The sequence below is a fragment of the Notechis scutatus genome, chromosome 5 (genome assembly GCF_049901735.1).
Source record: "Notechis scutatus isolate UNSWTSFEM ecotype Mainland chromosome 5, rNotScu1.2, whole genome shotgun sequence".
NCBI classification, from domain to species: Eukaryota; Metazoa; Chordata; class Lepidosauria; order Squamata; family Elapidae; genus Notechis; species Notechis scutatus.
Genome location: NC_142013.1, coordinates 63,754,300 through 63,774,666, shown reverse-complemented (window position 1 = coordinate 63,774,666; position 20,367 = coordinate 63,754,300). Strand labels below are relative to the sequence as shown.

Below are 20,367 nucleotides of genomic sequence, written 5' to 3'. Positions count from 1 at the left end.
ATCACTGGCATCAGCCTAAATTATAAATGGTTTCTCTGGGTCTGGATGTTTTAAAACAGGTTCAGCTGAAAAGAGTCTTTTCAGTTTCTCAAATGCCATTTGGCAGTCCATAGTCCACTTCAGTGGTTGGCTAGGTTTCGGTTTATCTACCCTCTTGGTTTTTAACAGATTTGCAATTGGTAATGCTATTTGGGTAAAAGGGGGGATAAGCTGCTGATAAAAGTTAGCGAATCCCAAGAAGCTCTGCAATTGCTTGAGAGTGCAGAGGGTTTCCAACTAGAGAACTGCTCTGACTTTTGCAAGGTGCATTTCCATCCTCTGATGAGATTCAGTTCCCTCGGTAATCTATTTTATCTTGGTGAAATTCACATTTGGAGGGTTTGGCAAACAACTTAGCTGCCCTTAGTTTCTTCCAAGACCAATTTAACATATTGAGTCTTAGTTTCAGTATAAATCAATATATCACCAAGATAAACCAAAACTCCCTTATACAACTGCTCATGCAGCACCTCATTAAACAGCTGCATGAAAATGGTAGGAGCTCCTTGGAGCCCGAATGGCAAAACCTTGAACTGAAAACATCCCAATGGGCAATTAAACACCAGTTTCCATTCATCTCCCTCCCAGATCCGAATTCGGAGCCGGTAATAAGCCTCCCTTAAGTCTAGTTTGGAAAAAATACTCCACTTCGCCAGATGGGTCAGCATGTCCTTCATTAGGAGTAGGGGATAGAGATTTTCCTTGCAAATAGCGTTTAAATTGCTATAATCCATACATAAGTGTAATGAGCCAAACTTCTCCCAGAACAGGACTGGAGGAGCCACTTTGGATCTCACTGTTTCGATGAACCCACGCTTGAGGTTTTTGTCTATAAATTGCCGCAGTGAATCCAGTTTCTGGAGAGTCATAGCATAAAGTTTTGCCTTAGGTAGTTTGGCCCATCAAATTGGCAGAACAAGACTGGAGTTTTTAGTTGAATGCCCAGTTCCCCGAGATTAAGATCTCGATGGCACAGTCTATAGACCTATTGGGGGGGGGAGTTCATCTGAGGCCACTTTGATGAAAACATCCATCTAATCTTGGTATTCCTTGGGGACACCCAGTAAGGGTCAATTCGCTGCAGTTGCAGCTATCTCCCCACTCTGCGATATCCCAGTCTAGTGGGGTTCCTCACTCTGGACTAATTCATTATTAGGGAATTGGAGGACCCCTCCGTCCAGTCCACTTTTGGGTTTCACTTCTTTAACCAGCTCAGTCCCAGAACTGGGGGCCAATCCATCCCTGGTGTCACAATGAAAGCAATGGTTTTGGAGTGATTTGCCATTGTTAGTTTGAGTGGTTCAGTGGCAAATGTGGCAGGGGTGCCCCACGCAATGGGACCCATCAAATTGGCAGAACAAGACTGGAGTTTTTAGTTGAATGCCCAGTTCCCCGACCAGAGTCGAGATTATTAGGCTTCTCGTGCACCCTGAATCCAGCAATGCTTTAAGTCTCACTTTTCTCTCCATCAATAGAATTAACAGTTCTACAGGGATTGTAAGGGGTTCAACAACCTCATTTACCAAAGGGTCCTCATAGTCACTCTCTGACTGATTGGATTCCTTCACCGGAGGGGTTGGAGTTCCTCACACCATTATTAATTCCGGCACGAACTCAATGACTGCATGGCTCTTTAGGGTGGTGTCTCTGGAATGTGGTGGTGGCTTTGAGGGTTTCCCTCCAACCTGTTTCTCTCTTTTCCAGTGGGCATCCTCGCACGGCACTCGGTTGTGCGGTGGCCTTCCTTCCAACAATTGAAGCAGACAGTTAGGCATGGTGGGACAAAGCGAGGTAGGTTCCCTTCCTTCACCCTTCTGGTGGGGATCTCTTTCAGGAGTGATTTGTGCAGTACTGGTTTCAAGTTTCATCAATTTCAGCTTCCTCAGCCAAGACACACCAGCCATGCAGGCGGACTGGGGCTCCACCAGCTATGCAGGCATTGTACAGGTCATCATTTAAGCCAGTGGTCCCCAACCTTTTTTGTACCAGGGACCAGTTTCAAACACAAACACTTTTTCAAGGACCGGGGGAAGAATCCGAGTTTGGTGGTTTGCTTGCAGACATTTCATTACCTGACTAGGTAACATCTGATGTTGTTACCTAGTCGGGTAATAAAACGTCTGCCAGCAAACCACCAAGTTCAGGGAGCGCCGGCCCTGCCTCCTCAGCCCCATCCCTCAGGTGTCTCCCTCCCTCCCTCAGGTGTCTGCCTCGTTCCTCTCTCAGTCGCTCTCTGCTGCTCCACCAGCCCAGGAAGAAACTGCTTCAAAGAAGCTGGGGGGGTGGCTTTTCCTGTCAGCGCAGCTCCTCTGAAGCGCCCGTTTACCCCACCCCCGCCCGCGCAGTCAATCCACAGTGCTCTGTTCTGCCTGCCTGTCTGCCTTCTTCGTTTCGGAACAGCTTCACCTGATAAAAAGAGGCGAATAGTTATTATTCTCACCAGAAACGAAGAAGGCAGGCAGGCAGGCAGAACGGAGCACTGTGGATTGAAGCGCGCGCGGGCGGGCGGGGTGGGGGTGAACGGGCGCTTCGGAGGAGCTGCGCTGACAGGAAAAGCCCCCCCCCGGCTTCTTTGAAGCAGTTTCTTCCTGGGCTGGTGGAGCAGCGAGAGAGCGACTGAGAGAGGAACGAGGCGGGAGGAAACCGAAGCCGCTGAGCCAGAGAGCAGGACAGGCTTCGGTTGCTTCCTCCCTCTCCTTCTCTCATTTGTGTCCTTGATCCCCGATCCCAGCAGCATTCACCGAAGGCGAAGAAAGCCGCCATTTTTTTTAAAAAAAAATTTCTTTGCGGCCCGGTACAGAGTGCTCCACGGACCGGGACCGGTCCGCGGCCTGGTGGTTGAGGACCCCTGATTTAAGCCATCTTTGAACCAACCATGAGTATTTCCTCTGGCCAATCTACATGGCAAGTCAAGTCATGAAACTCTTTGATGTAGTCGGCAACTAGACGGTACCCGTCTGACATGCCTTATGCATCTCTAGCCTTGTGATTGGCTAAGGGGATCCTCAAATCTCCATCTCAGGGCTGTCATAAAGTGGTTAAAATTGCAGAGCTCCAGTGCATCTGCAGTATGGAGGTTCACCATCCAACATGCAGCTGATCCTTCTAGAGCCAGTGTGGCAACCCTGACTTTGGCCCCTTCAATAGGGAGATCCCTCCCATACTCCTGCATGTAGGTCAGTATGTGTGTGAGGAAAAATCCCAGTTGATGCCAAGAGGGAGCACCTTCCATTCTAAGGGTGGAAGCCTCCTCCCATCGAGTTGCAGGGATTGCTTTGGGTGGCGGGTCATGCTTTTTAGGGGGGGGGGGGGGGGGGGGGGGGCCCTTTTTTGTTGGGTGGCCTCCTTTTTCCTCCCTCCCCTGCGGGGAAGGCGGGGCACCCTGGATCTGCATGCCATGGATGGCCTCCCTCATAAGGTTGGTTGGCTTTCCTCAAGAGTTGGTTGGGCCAGTCTGGGGCTTCTTCCAGTTCATTGTCGCTGTAGAGATCTTCCATGTCCTGCTTCCAGCTGGGTTGGTGGTTCTAACAAATGAAGGTGACATTCTTGGCCCTGCTGCCGCAGCCTTCCTCCTTCCCAATGTTGATGGACCATCTCAGCTTGGCAGCGGTGCTTGAGACGAAGTTCTCCTCAATCCAGGCATTGAGGGCCTCCTCTGCTTGAACCTTGGGGGGGCATTCAGCCTCTTCATGGTCACTGCCCTGGGCAGACATGGTGTGCATGGTCCCCATGGTACGGCTGTTGCCTCTCCAGGTTGACCAGTTTGCAGTTCCTGCCTAATGTAAGGTCTTGCCTCTTCAATCTTCTCAAGAAAGAAGAACTCTTGAAACTGAAGTTGTTCCAAAAGGAGCTTTTATTGAAAGGTTTGTGATAGCAAGAGGTCTAGGCAGGAACTACATTTTCCCACTTAAAAACAGCATTTTAAAGCAGTGCAAACAAAATCTCTCCCACAGTACAGCAACGCAGGAAACAGAAATAGAAACTCACAGCAATGCAGGAAACAGAAACTTCATATAGAGATCTCTCCAATCCACTCCTCTCCCACCAGAATGCCAGTGTCTCAATAGAAATATATGGGACCTGACAACCAGTCAATGATATTTGTGATATATTTTTAAATGTTCAGTTGGCTGAGTTTCATGTTTAATGAATAAAAATAGTTAATAACAACAATAATAACACTGAAGAGCTGCCTATATTATGCAGTATATAGGGGTGATCTTGAAAAAGAAAAAATGAGGGAAGAACTAGTCCTCCAATATAACAATAGCAATAGCACTTACATTTATATACTGCTTTATAGTGCTTTACAGCCCTCTCTAAGCGGTTTACAGAGTCAGCTTATTGTCCTCAACGATCTGGGTCCTCATTTTACCCACCTCAGAAGGATGGAAGGCTGAGTCAACCTTAAGCCTGGTGGGATTTGAACTGCCAAATTGTAGGCAGCTGGCTGCAGAAGTAGCTTGCAGTACTGCACTCTAAACACTGCGCCACAGAGGCTCCTTTAAAACTCCAATGCAGTTTTACAAAGTACTACCTTCTCCTAATTCCACCCTAATTCTTGGTAACATCAAATTTCTCCCAAGACTGCCTTGTTGGTTTATATAATATACTCATTTCAAATGTCTTTTTCAAGTTCTAATTAACAGAACAGAATGGGTTTTCACACAAGAAATAAACCGTAAGGCTGTCCATGGAATCGGTAACAACTAGGTGTAGCAACCAATGCCGTCTGTGGCCCTGGTGCACCGCTCACTTATATGGGCCAGCCTTACTGTTTGAGGCTGAATGGAGCCTTCAACTGAGCAAGGAAGCACTGCAGGGCCAGGCCCCTCACACCCACGTCCAGCCCCCGTTTGCTGTGCGGGGGCAGGAATGAGACCCTGTCCCACGGAGTCTGCTGCTGCTTGGGTAGGGAGGACAATGAGGACAAGAACAGTGAGTCTTTGTGCTGGCTGGCCAGGTGGGAGTGATAAAGCCTCCTCTGGATGAAGCCGTGTTATTTACGCCTCTCCCATCCCCGCTCTTCCACCCCCTCCCCTTCCTTCTCCTAACAAGCGGCTGACGCTGTTTGGCTGCAGCACCTCCCCCAAAGCCCCCCAGCCCCTACAACAATTGCTAGTCAGCCAGTGGCAGCCACCATTAGCATTGCAATTAGTGCCAACACAGAGCAAAGGAATCTTGTTCAAAAAGGAAGTGGGTTATACAAGCTATCAAAAAATCTACTCTCAGCAAGTCTTATGTCATATATTCTCATTTTCCTCAAATAAATCTCCACCTTCCTGAATGGCTTTTTGAATGGGAGAATTATAACTGGATTACAGGTAGTCCTCATTTAACAACCATTGTTGAGGAACTGTTCAAAATTATTATGAGACTGAATGAATGGCATGCATTATTGGTTCTTGAAGTTAAGGATGCTTCAATATCCTCACAATCACATGGTCAAAATTTGGACATTTAGCAACCCATCCATATTTATGATCATAGTGTACACTTCAACTCCCCCATCCTATCTCACTGCTCTCTCTGCTCCTTTGGCCACTATGCACTCCATTATTACCCCCAGCCCTGCAGCCATCCCCACTGCCCTCAGCTGACCTTCACAGTCTTCTTCCTTCTACTGCTGACAAGGTGTACTCAGGAAAGCCAGCTGCTGGCCCTTCACGAGGCCTTCACAACAGCTGCCCACTTCCCCATCTCTTTCCTTTTTGCCCTCACACCACCACAACTTATTTCTGCCACTTCCTACTAATTTTTGATGTAAAAAATATTTTTGAATGGAGATTAATCTAAAGTCACCTTTCCTTAACATGATGTCCTGCCGATGCATGGACTTTGAATCCCAGAATCTCAGCAATGGTTATACTGACTAGACAATTCTGGGAATTAAAGTTCATAATCCAGAGGATGACTAGGCAGGAAAGACTATTCTAATTCAAAAGTAACGAAAAATTATAATGCATCCTTAAGCAATTCTAAATGAAGTAGCGTATCTTCTACTATCTAAACCAGGGGTGTCAAATTCACAGCCCATGGGTGGCATCATGTGCTGGCCATGTTTTCCCCAGTTTAGTGAATGGGAAAAACGTTGTGATATATCACATGACAACAACGTGACAACAAGAGTTTGACACCCCTGATTTAAACAATTTAATAGGATCAGGCTTAGTATTTACATAGAGACTATTTGGAAATAACAGTGCTGGAGATTACACTGGGGTTGTAAAAGATTTCAGAAGATGGCAACAGCAAATTACCTCCACGTTGTTGTAGAAAAGTATTTGGATGTGTCCCTAAAGCCACTAGGACTCAAGCATGACTCAACATATTTTAATTATTGTTTGAAATATAAAATATATTTTAAAACACACTATTAATTTTGAGAGATCTTTGCTCTTTTTTTATTAATAAAATTAGTTTGGACCCTTTGCTAATTATAAATTAGTGTTATGGTGAAAATCTGCCTCACTTAAAGCAACCAAATTACTTGAAGATATAAAATAATGTTATTTGCATGCATGTAAACAATAGTACAATATATACTGGATCCCCAGCGAAATTGTGATACTTTGCTGAGCAGCTATGAATCCAAAAGCAGAACCAGATCTATGTCCCACTACATGGCAAGAGAAATGAAGCCTAAGGCAAAACAAGAAAATGGTAGGCACAATGGAAATTCAAGTGTCATGTTGGAATATTTTAGAAGAACCCACTCATGTGACATTATTTATTCCTTCCTACTAGGTCAACATGTTAGCCATACTGTATTTGAGATATGGATAGTGAATAAAAACAATTGGTTCACTGCATCATAGGTTCTTGAATGTCCTCTCAATTTAGTTGTTGTGAATGTTTTCTTACATAGGTACTTTAAGCAGAAAGCAGAAATAATAATAATAATAATAATAATAATAATAATAATAATAATAATAATAATAATAATGATAATAATCGGCAATAAGTAAAATATGATGCTATCCATCCATTTCCTTTAAAAAAAACCATCTAATTTGATTAGCCATTTTATTCTAAATTGAGCCTTTATTATCAATAAAAATATCATATTTGAAGGATTTAATAGAATTTTCTTACCTAAAGACTGGTAGAGCTCTATCATTTTAGGATGATCCCAGCAAGTAGTTTGCGTCTCATGACTATAAGACAAAAAAAAAAAAATGAAAAGTTTAAATGTTTAAGCTTGCATAAGTCCTAATTACACTCCATCGTATATTTTTATAATTGTAAAATGTTGTCATTTGAAGTTCTGCACTATACTAAGTAGTGTAACAGCAAAGTAATTGTTTCAGACTTACCAAAAATTTCACATCAACATATTTTTTCCTGATACCAAAGTATCATGAGAAGAAACCTTATTAAGTAAGGCAGATCTCTAAATCAGCAGTTCCCAACCTTTTGGGCACCAGGGACCGGTTCTGTGGAGAGGGGTTTTTCCACAGACTGGAGGGGTGCTCTCCAGGCTGGTTTCATGTGCTGCCTGCAGCCCTTGAATGGGGTTTCGCTTTTTTGCGTAGACCAGTTTCTGGCATACCACGGACCGGTCTAGGTCCACAGATCGGGGGTTGGGAACCCCTGCTCTAAATGATATTAACTAGGGATCAGTTAAGAGGTATAACATTATCCTGTAATAACAACAGTACTATCTGCTGAACAGAAGGCTTTAATGAGACTGTTGCTCAGCAATACACTAATTTATCTATTACATCTTTTTATAAGACATACATATACAGATAGTCTTCAAGTTATGATCCATGCAATCAAGGTTGCTGTCATAATCCCAAGAGTAAGGGTTGTTAAGTGGAAAACAATAGGAGTTCCAGGTATGCTTGGGTGCTGCAAGAGTGCAGGCTGAGGTAGGCTAGCACATGCCCAATGCAAGTTGGGGAGAACATGTGCAGTACAAGTGCAGAGAGGCCAAGTGAAAAGGGATATTGGTTGATAAAAGTGCAAAGAGACTGAAGGAAGTAGAGTGCAACATGAGCATATGTGAGTGCAAAGAGGCTAAGAGAAGAATACCATGGGTAGGGAGGAACTGGGAGTCCTATGGAACGATGGTATGTGCAAGTTCAGGGAGGCTGAGGAAAGGAGGGTATGGGTTGGTGTGAATGCAAGGAGGATGAAGTGGGGCTCAGTGTGCTATGTAGAAAGGTGGGGAAGACTTACTAGAATGACTTGCAAGCCTCCCCTGAAAATTTCCCCATTGACTTTGCTTGTGGGAACAAAAGGTTGCAAATCATCTGACTATAGGTTGCTGCAACTGTTGTAAGTGTGAGCAAATTGCAAAGTACCTGAATTACAATTGCATGACCATGATGCTGCTGTAAAGGTTAGTATTTTAAGTTAGCAATATGTACTACTAGTTCAACACTGTCACAACTTTGAACTGTCACTGAATGAGTGATCTGTAAGTGAAGATTACATGTACAGACCATTCAAAATTATGATAGCTCTGAACGAAGGGATGTATGATTGGGTCTCAAAGTTCTAGACACTGCAGTACCCCTGCAGTCATATGAACAAGATAGAGGCCATTCATGTCTATGATCCTGGGTAAGACACAAAATGTGGCCCTGGGCAGTATGTGAAAAGAAGCTCTGGCTAGCATGTGAACAGAGGCCATGAGAGAATCCCCAGCTGCACTACAACAAAAGAAGATAGCACAAAGGAAGCCTCTGGCCAGTACAGTAGTGGCATGTTGTGTGAGGGCATGGTGGGTGGCAGCTGGCGGCAGTGGGTCAGAGACAGGGGAGACATAGACAATGGGGGAGTTCAAGACGAAGCAGAGGAAGCAGTCCCTTATCTGAGTGTTGGGGCTGCGAGGGATCAAATGGTGAATGGCTTGGATTGGGGGGGGGGGTGCCCTTGCCTAAAAACCAATGAGATTTGGTTAACTCAAATTTGGTTAAACCAAATTTTAACCAAATTGCCATTGCTTAGTGATACATTCAATTGTCATTACATTTTATGATGTACATTTTATTCTATCACCTCTGAGAGGCACAGCCAGGAGATGAGAAGATCATAAAAATTCCACAGTGAGATGTGTCCTGGGAATCTCTGGAAAAGTTCGTTCTAAAAAAGAGGGTGGGGGGAAATTAGGTATGCCCTGGGAAACTGTAAAAAAGATCATTTCTACAGAAGGGGGGGGGAATTAACATACTGGCTTTTGTTTCACGAAATACACATCAAGATAAGGGGAGGGGTTTCTAAATTCCCTTATTTATCCCTGTATGCCTGAGGGACCTTAGACGCTGCTTTGAACTCCTACATGAATTGTCTCATCTCAATAAGGGATTCCTTTTGATACGTTTGGTGTTCAGAAGTTCATTCTTGTTAATTGAATGGGGAAAAGTTCTGTAGCATAAAAGCAGCGTCTGCAATAGAACCGAGGGGACCCTGAAAGAAAGGAAAATGTCTGAGTACAGCAAGGACCAAGGGGAAGTCGAATGCTGGGGAGAAATGTCGACAGTTATCCAGCCAGATACTGACATGGTACACTCCATCGAAGATAGCGAAGCTGCCTACGAAGCCCTGGTGGTCTATAGGCATCGGAAAGAGAGACAGCTGGGATGGAAGAACCAGGGGAGTAACTCTCACCCGGGGCAATCGTAAACCCGGATGGAAATTGGAGCTGGAGGCCCTATCGGATCAGGAAGGATGGGGCAAGGAGCTACTGGTGGATGACCGACTGAAACGGTACATAAATCGCCTCATGAGGGAAGCCCTGGAGAACCTCGAGGTGAGGGATGCACCAGGACGCCAACACAGGAGAGCGAGGGAACCAGAAAATGAGAGAACCCGAGCCGCCACCCTGGATTCAGCTGAGAATGATCAGGCAGCAGGACAAGCTGAAGAACCAGCAGCCATACCAGGTACCCGACCCCTAAACACCTCAGAACAGGGGATTAACCCTGGCCAACCCAGAGACATACAACTGCAGAGGAAGTCCCACCCCTGGGAGTAAAATTCGATCGGGACCCCCAGAAACTGAGATTTTTCCTGGCGCAAGTCCTCACCTACATGCAGGAATATGGGCAGAATTTCCCAACCCAGGGATCCCGAGTACGAGTCATCACCCTGGCCCTTGAAGGGGCAGCAGCCAAATGGATGGTGACACTCCACAACGTCAATGCCCTAGAATTAAGGAACCTTGACCGCTTCATGATGGCCCTACGCCACCGCTTCAAAGACCCTCTCGCTGATAGAAAAGCCCGAGACCGCATCAGAGTTGTAAAGCAAGGCCGTCGCCCGGTAGCTGAATACACCGAGGAATTTCGTGACCTGGCTGGCCGAGTCGACTGGCCAGAGGATATCCTAGTCTGTTGGTTCAAAGATGGACTAAATCAGGGGTCCCCAACCACCGGTCCCCGGACCGGTCCCAGTCCGTGGAACATGTTCTACTGGGCCGCCGGTTTGCTGGGCGCCGCCATCTTGTTTCGATGAGAAGGTTTTTTTTAAAGACTCCAATATTTCTTCTTTCCTTTCTCCCAAAATGAAAATACGAAAAATGAACTGCATAAAGTTCTGCTACAGCAGACATTCGTTCCCCCCAAAAGGAACTCACAAATTACAGAACAAAAAAAAAAAAAAAAAAAGAGGTAGGACCAGGATATAGGCAGACCCCAAACCTTATATGCAAAAAATAGCCAATCTGGGCGGTTAACCCTGAGGGAAGTGTGTGTGGGGGGGATGGTAACAGCCGGCATGCATTTTTCAAAAGAACTACACAGGCTGCTGAGCCCTGGACAGAAAGAGTGAGCCGAGTAACATTTTGTTGCTTCCTGATTGACTAATTTCAAGCTCCCGGCTGCACTAATCGGGCAGGGCCATGTCGCTCACGTGACCTCCAGGCGCGAGATTAAATTCAAACAGCCGTGTAGGAGGATATCAGGGAGTCGGTTGCGCCGCTTCTGTGGGAGAATCTTTTCATTGCAAGGCAAGCGGGTGGATAAGCGCTGTGAGATGGGGGGGGGTCAGATGGGGTGCCGCTGTTAAAAAAAAACTGAGCGAAAACAAATTTAATTTGGATTTAGTGGAAGGACAAGTTTTCCACTTTGTTGGATGGGTTCTAGTTGAACAAATGAAGCCGAAAAAGGGGGCTCTTGATTTGGGGTCGCTCGGCTCGCCTTGCCTTGTCATGTGTGCTGATGCCGGTACCGGGCCGCGGATCATTTTGTGATGCCGGTACCGGGCCGTGGCACAAAAAAGGTTGGGGGCCACTGGACTAAATGACAATCTATACACTGCCTGCATGGCCTGGGGGACCCCAAACCTCCTGCATGAATGGTACATGATAGCAAAGGAAGCAGAGATAGACATGACTCGTAACTGGTACCACAGTGGCAAGTTTTGGAAAAGATCCCCACCCCTGGGGAAATGGGAAATTTTCAAACCCCAAACCACCATGACTCCACGAACTTCTGGTTGCTTTAAGTGTGGAAAGGAGGGACACCACGCAGCAGATTGCCATTTGAAAACCCGTCAGAAAGCCAGACCACCCATCGGGGGGAAATCTGGAACATCCAGCCCTTGTGGAAAGGAGACTGGCTTGAGAGGCCAAGTAGCTGTGGGATTCCGATCCCCCCCAACCAAGAGGAAGAACCCCCAATGCTCCAAGAGGACCTGAGCCAGTCCGAAAGCAATCTGGAAGATGACCCGCTGGTAAGCAACCCAATTGAACCAAACGCTCTACCCCTAAGACAGTTTATCCCCAGCCGAGGGAAGGGGGAGGAAGTTGCAGCGTTGCTGGATTCGGGATGCACCCGATGCCTAATAAATCCTTCCCTTGCAAAGAAATTGGGGATCCAACTGAAAGAAATGGAAAATCCCATCGCTTTCTGCCAATTAGATGGAACTATAGCAGGGGGGAGCCAGCTAGGTTTACCACAGAACCACTGAACATAAGATTAGGGAACCATAGTGAGATGCTTACATTCATTTTAGCCCCAGGAATGGAAGAGCTGCTTGTCCTAGGTCTCACATGGCTGCAGAAATGGAATCCAAAAATAAATTGGAGAAGAGGAACTGTACAATTCCAGAGACGTTGTATTTGCAAATGTCTCAGAGGAAAGGATAAAGAAAGGAACAGAGAACAGAGTCAGCCATGACCGGACAGTCAGCTGAACCCATTAACATCCCCCAATGAGTACCAGGATCTGGCCCAAGTATTTAGCGAGGAAGCTTGTGATGGGGTGCATCGTGCCACAGACTGCGCTATTGAAATCCTACCAGGGGCTAAACTCCAAAAAACACAAATGCACTGCATGTCTCCCAGAGAACTAAAAGAACTCAGAGCATTTATCAACAAAAATTTAAAAAGGGGTTTCATCGAACCCGCCCGACCAAAATAGCTGCCCCAGTGTTATTCCATTAAAAGAAAGATGGCTCCATGTGTCTGTGTGTGAATTACCAAAAATTAAGCATGATTTGCATAGAGAATGTGTTTCCACTCCCCCTCATGAAGGACATGTTAGCCCACCTCTTGGAAGGAAAAAAAATTCAAAGTTAGACCTACGAGAGGCATATTACCGCAAAAGAATAAAGGAAGGGGATGAGTGGAAGACAGCTTTTAACACACCATTGGGATGCTACCAATTTAAAGTGCTCCCCTTTGGACTGCAAAGAGCACCTGCCGTGTTTATGCAATCGATCAATGAAACCCTTCATGAATTTTTATATAAAGGGGTTCTAGTGTATCTTGATATTTTAATCTACACGGAAACGATGGAAGAACACATCAAGCTACTTCGTACGGTCCTTCCAAAACTCAGACGCTAAACTATATACAAAACTCTCTAAATGCAAATTCCACCAAGAAAAAATTGACTACTTGGGGTATAGAATATCCCACGAGGGAATAGAGATGGACCCACAGAAAGTAAAAGCTGTAATGGACTGGGACCCACCGCACACCCGCAAACAACTGCAAAGCTTCCTGGGGTTTGAGAACTTTTATCACCAATTCATTCCAACTTTTGCAAACATAGCCCTCCCTATCATGAACTTGCTAAAAACGAAGGGAGGGAAGAAACCCAAATCAAGGCAACCCCTTATCTGGACAATGGAATGCCAAGCGGCATTCGAGAAACTCAAACGTCTATTCTCAGCAAAACCGGTCCTTAAGCACCCAGATCCCAAACAACCTTTTGTCATCCAAGCAGATGCTAGTGATGTTGCAGTTGGAGCAGTCCTCCTCCAAAAGAATGGAAGTGGACAACCATGCGCTTATACATCCAAGAAACTGACGGAAACCGAGCAAAGATGGGCCATATGGGAGAAAGAGGCATATGCTGTGCGGTGGGCAATGCTCACATGGAGACATTTCCTGGAAGTAAACCAAATCCCCTTTGTAGTATGGACTGATCACAAAAATCTGGAAGCCCTCAGAAATCCACGGAAACTCTCCAAAAAACAAGCAAGGTGGGCTCAATACTTTTAAACGATTTAATTTCACTCTAAAATATTTTCCTGGGGGAAAGAACTTCTTAGCAGATGCACTGTCCAGAAAACCCCAATACAACAGCAAAAAGATTGAGGTTATAAAACCGATGATCCAACCGACCCAACTAGCAGCCAAAGTAATCACCTGGGCACAAGAGATAAAAAAAATCATCCCTGACTGAAGACACAATGACGTCAATATTTAAGGAGGCACTACTTAAGGACAACTGGCTCCAGGCTAACAAAAACACTTGTTTACTCAAAGATGGACTGGCTTGGGTAGAAAATAAACTTTATGTCCCTGCAAGCCAGAGAATGGACCTCATGAAACGCTGCCACGACTCCAAAATAGTGGGACACTTTGCACCTCATCAAAAGACAATTTTGGTGGCCGTCCCTCAAAAAGGACATTGAAAACTATGTTACAAGCTGCCCCACCTGCAAAGAGAAGACAAGGAAGATATCCTGGACTTTTACAAACAGTAGCAGACCCTTCTGCATCCTGGAAAGAGATCTCTATGGACTTTATAGTGGAGCTTCCCAAAAGTGCTGAAAATACTGTCATTTGGGTTGTAACTGATCTTTTTTCCAAACAGGTTCACTTTATTTCATGCCAAAAGATCCCAACTGCCAAGGCATTGGAAAAGATGTTCCTAATACACATTTATCGCCTTCATGGAGCTCCCCAATGGATTATCTCAGATGGGGTGTTCAGTTCACATCCAAATTTTGGCGGGTGTTTTTAAACCTATTAGGCTCCACCCAGAGGTTGTCGTCATCAAGTCACCCAGAAATGGATGGCTTGACAGAGAGAGTTAACAGCGTATTAGAACAATATTTAAGATGCTTTATTAATTACCAACAGGACAATTGGACTGACCTTCTTCCATTTGCAGAGGTAGCATACAATAACTCAGTCCACAGTAGCACAGGGTTCACCCCATTCCAGGTAGCCACGGGCCAAGAATTCAACCCCCTACCAGAACTACCCACCAAAGAACCTGAAATCCCCTCCCTTAAGGAGTGGATGAATAACTTACAAGCCATGTGGCCAGTAGTAAGATTACCTTTACAGGAAGCTAGAGCAGTTTTCAAAGCTCAAGAGACAAAAAACGTTGCAAACCTAAACCTTTCAAGATTGGGGACCGTGTATATTTGTCCACAAAATTCTTAAAATCATTACAACCCTCGAAGAAATCAGCACCAAAATTCATTGGCCCATTCTCCATCTCCAGAATTATTAACTCCGTGATGGAAGAGCTTTGACTTCCAAAAACACTTAGGCAGATTCATCCAGTATTTCACTGTAGCTTGATCAAACCAGAGATCACTTCAAACTTCAGACCCCCCCTCCCACACCTCCAACCCCCATCAAGGTTCATGGGGAACAACATTTTGAAATTAAATATATCCTTGATTCATGCACTCACCGTGGATCCACACAATATTTGGTAGCTTGGAAACACCTTCCTTCCTCAGAAAATGAGTGGGTAGCCAAATGACATGTAAAAGCGCCCACATTACTATGAAAAGTCCACCTAAAAATACCCTGATTGCAAATATCCTGAATTGCAAATATAATGTATGATTTTTTTTTTCCCAGGTAGACCTATCTGTTTTTAAGGAGAGCAGGATGTCAGATCCGTGTATCTGTCATTTCCTCAGTGGAAGAAGAAAAAGGGGGGGGAGGCTGATAAAGAAATCCTTTCTTGATGTAACCTGAATATATTTAATCTTATATCGAATTTGTATAACCCACACATGATACAATGGAGGGGGAAAAGCCAGATGGCCGGAACCTATCACCTCTGAGAGGCACAGCCAGGAGATGAGAAGATCATAAAAATTCCACAGTGAGATGTGTCCTGGGAATCTCTGGAAAAGTTTGTTCTAAAAAAGAGGGTGGGGGGAAATTAGGTATGCCCTGGGAAACTGTAAAAAAGATCATTTCTACAGAAGGGGGGGAATTAACATACTGGCTTTTGTTTCACGAAATACACATCGAGATAAGGGGAGGGGTTTCTAAACTCCCTTATCTATCCTTGTATGCCTGAGGGACCTTAGACGCTGCTTTGAACTCCTACATGAATTGTCTCATCTCAATAAAGGATTCCTTTTGATACGTTTGGTGTTCAGAAGTTCATTCTTGTTAATTGAATGGGAAAAAGTTCTGTAGCCTGACACTAAATATGCTACCTATATAATATAGTTGAAAATCTCTTTTTAGGAAAGAAAACTAATAATTAAGCTGATGGAAGAGCAAAGGATAAAGTATTAAAGATTTTTCTAAACTCTCATTAAAAATTGTCAAGTGGGAATACTGTAATTTTAGTTTAATTTCCTCCGAGAGGAACAGTTTTGCTTTCTTTAGACAATGTCTGCAATAGACAGAAGAAATAACTTTGAGGAAAAGTAGCAAATAAGTCAATGAAGAAATAAAAGAAACCTGGGCTAAAGTAATCTGAGAAAATATCTCCCAGAAGAATCCCCTAACTTATACAATGATAAAGGGCGTGGGGGTGGGAGTAGGGAATGTTAATTCAGACTTGCAAGATTCTGTTGCTATAACTTTATATAAAAATGGTATGACTATGCATGACTTTGGTTTCCTATTCTGATCTATCTTGAAAGGTGACAATGTCCAATTATGACTGTGAGAGAGGTGTGTTATCTTAATTATTTTCATAAAAAATGTATTCTAACAAATGGAGAAGCTAGTCTTCTTAATCCATCTGAAAAAGAGTTATCGGATTATTGGGATTTCTGATAATAATAAATGTATCTGTATACGTTGTCAGGGCTCCGGCAGTTACCCCCATTTAAATCATGAGTCTCTAGCTGAACTTCCAAAACTTGAAGATTTATTAGAAGTAAACATGCCGGCGCTGCCTAGGTGTAACCGACTCTGAGACACATCATTCATTATCCCCCTTGACCCTGGCTTTCCCCCACCCCATGGGTGTATCATAATTGATATTCTCCAATGAGACACATCCATAAACAAGAGTCATTTGCACACCAAAAAATTTGGTCACCTAGAAACTACCTTTGAAAACATTTATGGAATGCAAGCTGCCCACTGCTCCCCCTTCCCTTTCTGTTGGCAACTCTGAAAAGACCATAGAAATATTTTATGAGTTGACATATATATGTAAGTTGTACATATACCTTCTTCCTTTCTATTATATACAGAGAGATAAAGTAGGAAAATCAGTGCCATACACACAGAACGGTTGAGTACTGACTTGATAGAATATGGGAGATCTTTCACATATTCAAAAAAATATGAAAAAAGGTGGAAGAAAGGATTAACTGAAATTAGATTATTTCATGTGACTATCATTGCCTTATCCTTACTAGTATTTTTCCAGCAAACAGCAAGATCTGAGTAGGACCCAAAAGGGAGCATACATTTCTGCATCAAACATGTTATAATGAGATGCTGCTAAACCATTCCTTTAACCGAGCTCATGTAATAATTTTAAGATTATTAAAATCCATTAAAATTTTATCCTATTAAAAATAAAAAAGCAATAAACTTACTTCCATACTAAAGTTTAAGGAATGTTTTCTGAAGATCTTATAAACATGAAGTTTAACTGTAACTGGAAAGAATAGATTTTACTCTATACTCAGAGCATAAAAAGATTGCAGTTTTATTCTGCAAGCTAAAAAATGTTTCTTCTTTCTGGACATTTTTGACTTAGTCAATTATCAACAATATAAAGAAAAGTACTACTTAAACACTTTTACTGAGATTTTTCTTCATAAGCTTCTTTACCATTTTTCAAAGGCAATTGTTAGTTTGAATAAGGACTATCTGCAAATAGTATATGTAACAAAATGTAAACTCAGCAATTCCTAAACAGTTTAATCACATGTAAAACTACAATAGCATCTTTTAGAAAAGAGCAGCAGGTCTATATAAAGCTTTGGATCAAAGAAGTCTATCAGTTCTCATAAAGAGCTACCATGATAAATTATGTTCAATGTTAACAGTGCAATGGATCATTATTACTACATTCCCTGAATAACATAGGTTCTCAACATTAAATATAACATTGTACTATAAAATGTTATGAACAATTTTAAATAAGTTATATGGTGCAAAAAAATGGTAAAGTTCATAAATTACTCCAGGTGAACTATAAATTTGAAGAGAGAAAATTTAAATAAATGAACTATGTAGCTTATTTCCAAGTATGGCATTCCTGAGAGGTATTTTTTCTCACACAACCAACTTGGATAGTGATGCTTCTGAAGGACACTACTTAGTATACATACAGATTTTAAATGAGCTTTTAAAAATCTTACGGCTTTTGTTTATTGAGCTGTTTAAAAGGGCACACATTAGGTATGCAAATAGTTTTGAAAAATATTTTAATAAATTAATATTTAATTGACCTGATTTCTGTATTTTGAAGCACAGGAATTGAAAGGATAAATTATTAGAAAAAAGTGAACGGATAATGGAAGAAAATTGTGTTTGTTCAATAAACTAATCCATCTCCACTTTATATGATTATAAACATATATAAGTAAAATATGTATGATAATGTGCACAAAGAAATGTGTACCCAACTGACACACTGATGAACAGAAAGGTTTTATTTTTTTATTTTTCTTGTTATAACAATAAAAAATTATTAAAAAAGAAGAAGAAGAAGGGATTTCCCAATGGAGCAAGCCCAGCATTTGGAAGGAGATTTTTACAAGATCTACATTAGGATATTTTTTACAAGATGTACATTCATTTAAAAATTAAAATGAGAAATTAGTTTTAATCATTTGTAACTTAAGACTCAGTAGCCCACCCAAGCTCAAGCCCCTTAGGTCAGGAAAGAGGGTCTACTTGAAGGGTCCGATGCCCAGTTAGATGTGGCTCTGGCGCATCTCCAAGACATCGGTTTCTGCTGCGCATCTGAGATGTGAGTCCAGCTTCTCCGCCCCAGGCCCGGCCCAGCCTAGCCCAGCCCAGCCTAGCAAGAGTTGCAGAGGTGGTGGCCAGCCAGCCTCACTTCTGCCTCTGCCAGCCATCACTCCAGGCTGTTCTGTCCCTGGACTCGGTCTGCCTCGAGATCCCTGCCAAGATGCCCTCCCAGCTGGAGCACACCATGCCATGTCCACCTCACAAATTTGCCAGTGACAAAAACTACCTAACCAAGGAGGACCTCCGGGTGCTGAAGGAAAAAGAGGTCCCAGGGTATATGGAGAACCAGAAGGATCCCATGGCCATCGACCGGATCATGAAGAACCTGCAGGAATGCTGGGATGGCAAAATCAGCTTTGAAGGCTACCTGTTCCTCTTTGCCGGGTTGACCAACGGCTGCAATGAGTATTACATCAAGAAAATGAACCCAACAGGGAAGAAGTTCTGAACTGGGCAGACCCAGCTGGCTCTTCCCAAGCACTGACGGTGCGTTTTGGCTCAGGGAGAGCTTCAACGGTACCCACTGAGCCCTCACCTGCCTGCTTCCCCATCCAAAGCCAGTCCATTCTGCTTCAAAGCGGCACATGTTGTCCCAGGCCTAACCACCCAAGCTGACAACATACAGGAGAAACTAATCCTTAAATCAAATTGTGAAAAACACACAAAGGCCACCTTGTTTCCACCAAGAAATACACTTCAGTTTGTCCTTATCCTGTGTACTAGACCCAAAAATAAATCTTTTTTTTTGTATTGAAAAAAAAAATCCATCTCCACTTTAGGAAAACCACCAATATGCTCTAATTTTCCGAAGCAAATTGAGAATTCCAAAATGTAAGCTGTGATATATATAATCAGATCACATCTTTCCCTTTATCCAACAGTAGGAAAATGCCTTTTTTGTCTTAGTTTAACATACTTCAGTGTAAATAGACAAGTGGTTTGGTTTAAGAAAAAGTACATTCTGTTTACAATTTTCTGCACTTAACCAAAAGACTTAAATGAAAAGGAAAAACATCTCCTTTCACTTGCAGATAAAACAATCTGGGTAACTGTTGACATGTAGCATATAAAGTAATCATCAACATGTCCAGAAAAATTGTGGTAGATGAAGATTCTTCTTTCACTCCTAATTACCAACTGGCCATCTTGACTATCCAAAATCAGGATCCTTATATAAAATCAGAGAAAAACATAATTTCACAGAGCATTATTCTCAATGAAGCAGTTTAGTGTCATTTTCAGGTGTCTGGAAAAAGAATGCATACATGTATCTATCATGGAATGAATATAACACCAGGGGTGTGCTTTAATTCTAAATGCTGAATATTCAAGATTCATAATATAATATAATTTATTATCAACTACCCAGGAGATGTATCACTTTAAATTTTATTGGCACTCACAATTTTCACTCTGCAAGATGACCTCATTTCAGTTGATAAAGGCACGATTTAAAGCAAACAAACAAAAAAGGATTGTGTCAAAATACATTAGTAATTATTTCTATAGAGAAATTACACATAGGTCTTTTATAAATCAAACATTTTATAATTGTGCAAATATTAAATACATTCTTAGTGTTTTCTTTTTAATTGAATGCTATTATACCCTTTCAATTTAGTTTACTACACATTCTTTATTACAATTTGCTTTAAAATACATTAACCCAAGATCAATCTTCAAAGTAAACTATTAATCTATAAACGCACCTTTCTTCTAAGAAGCTGACAATGAAAATGAAAAATAAGCAAGCCACAAAAAATTCACCCTCTAGATTATATTTTATTTGCATAACCTTGGAGTAAATTGTGTCCTCCACTCCCAAAGCCATGTATATAAAAGGACAGTAAAATTCAACACATAAAACTGCAAATAAGAAATTACTGTGAGAGGGCAACCAACAATATCTATCTAATAATAATTAAAAATTAAGGAAT

General features: G+C 42.7%; 1 protein-coding gene and 1 pseudogene across 7 annotated transcripts in view; one reads left to right on the top strand and one right to left on the bottom strand.

Annotated features, from left to right (window-relative positions):
• DMD (dystrophin) overlaps positions 1–20,367 on the bottom strand; it is a 1,185,061-nt gene that overhangs the window by 128,581 nt on the left and 1,036,113 nt on the right. For all 7 annotated transcript variants that reach the window (XM_087966867.1, XM_087966866.1, XM_087966869.1 and 4 more), the window contains exon 62: positions 7,135–7,196. In XM_087966867.1, the coding sequence (XP_087822993.1) occupies positions 7,135–7,196 (62 nt within the window). The remainder of the gene's footprint in view (positions 1–7,134; positions 7,197–20,367) is intronic.
• LOC113420475 (protein S100-A10 pseudogene) lies at positions 18,571–18,936 on the top strand (annotated as a pseudogene).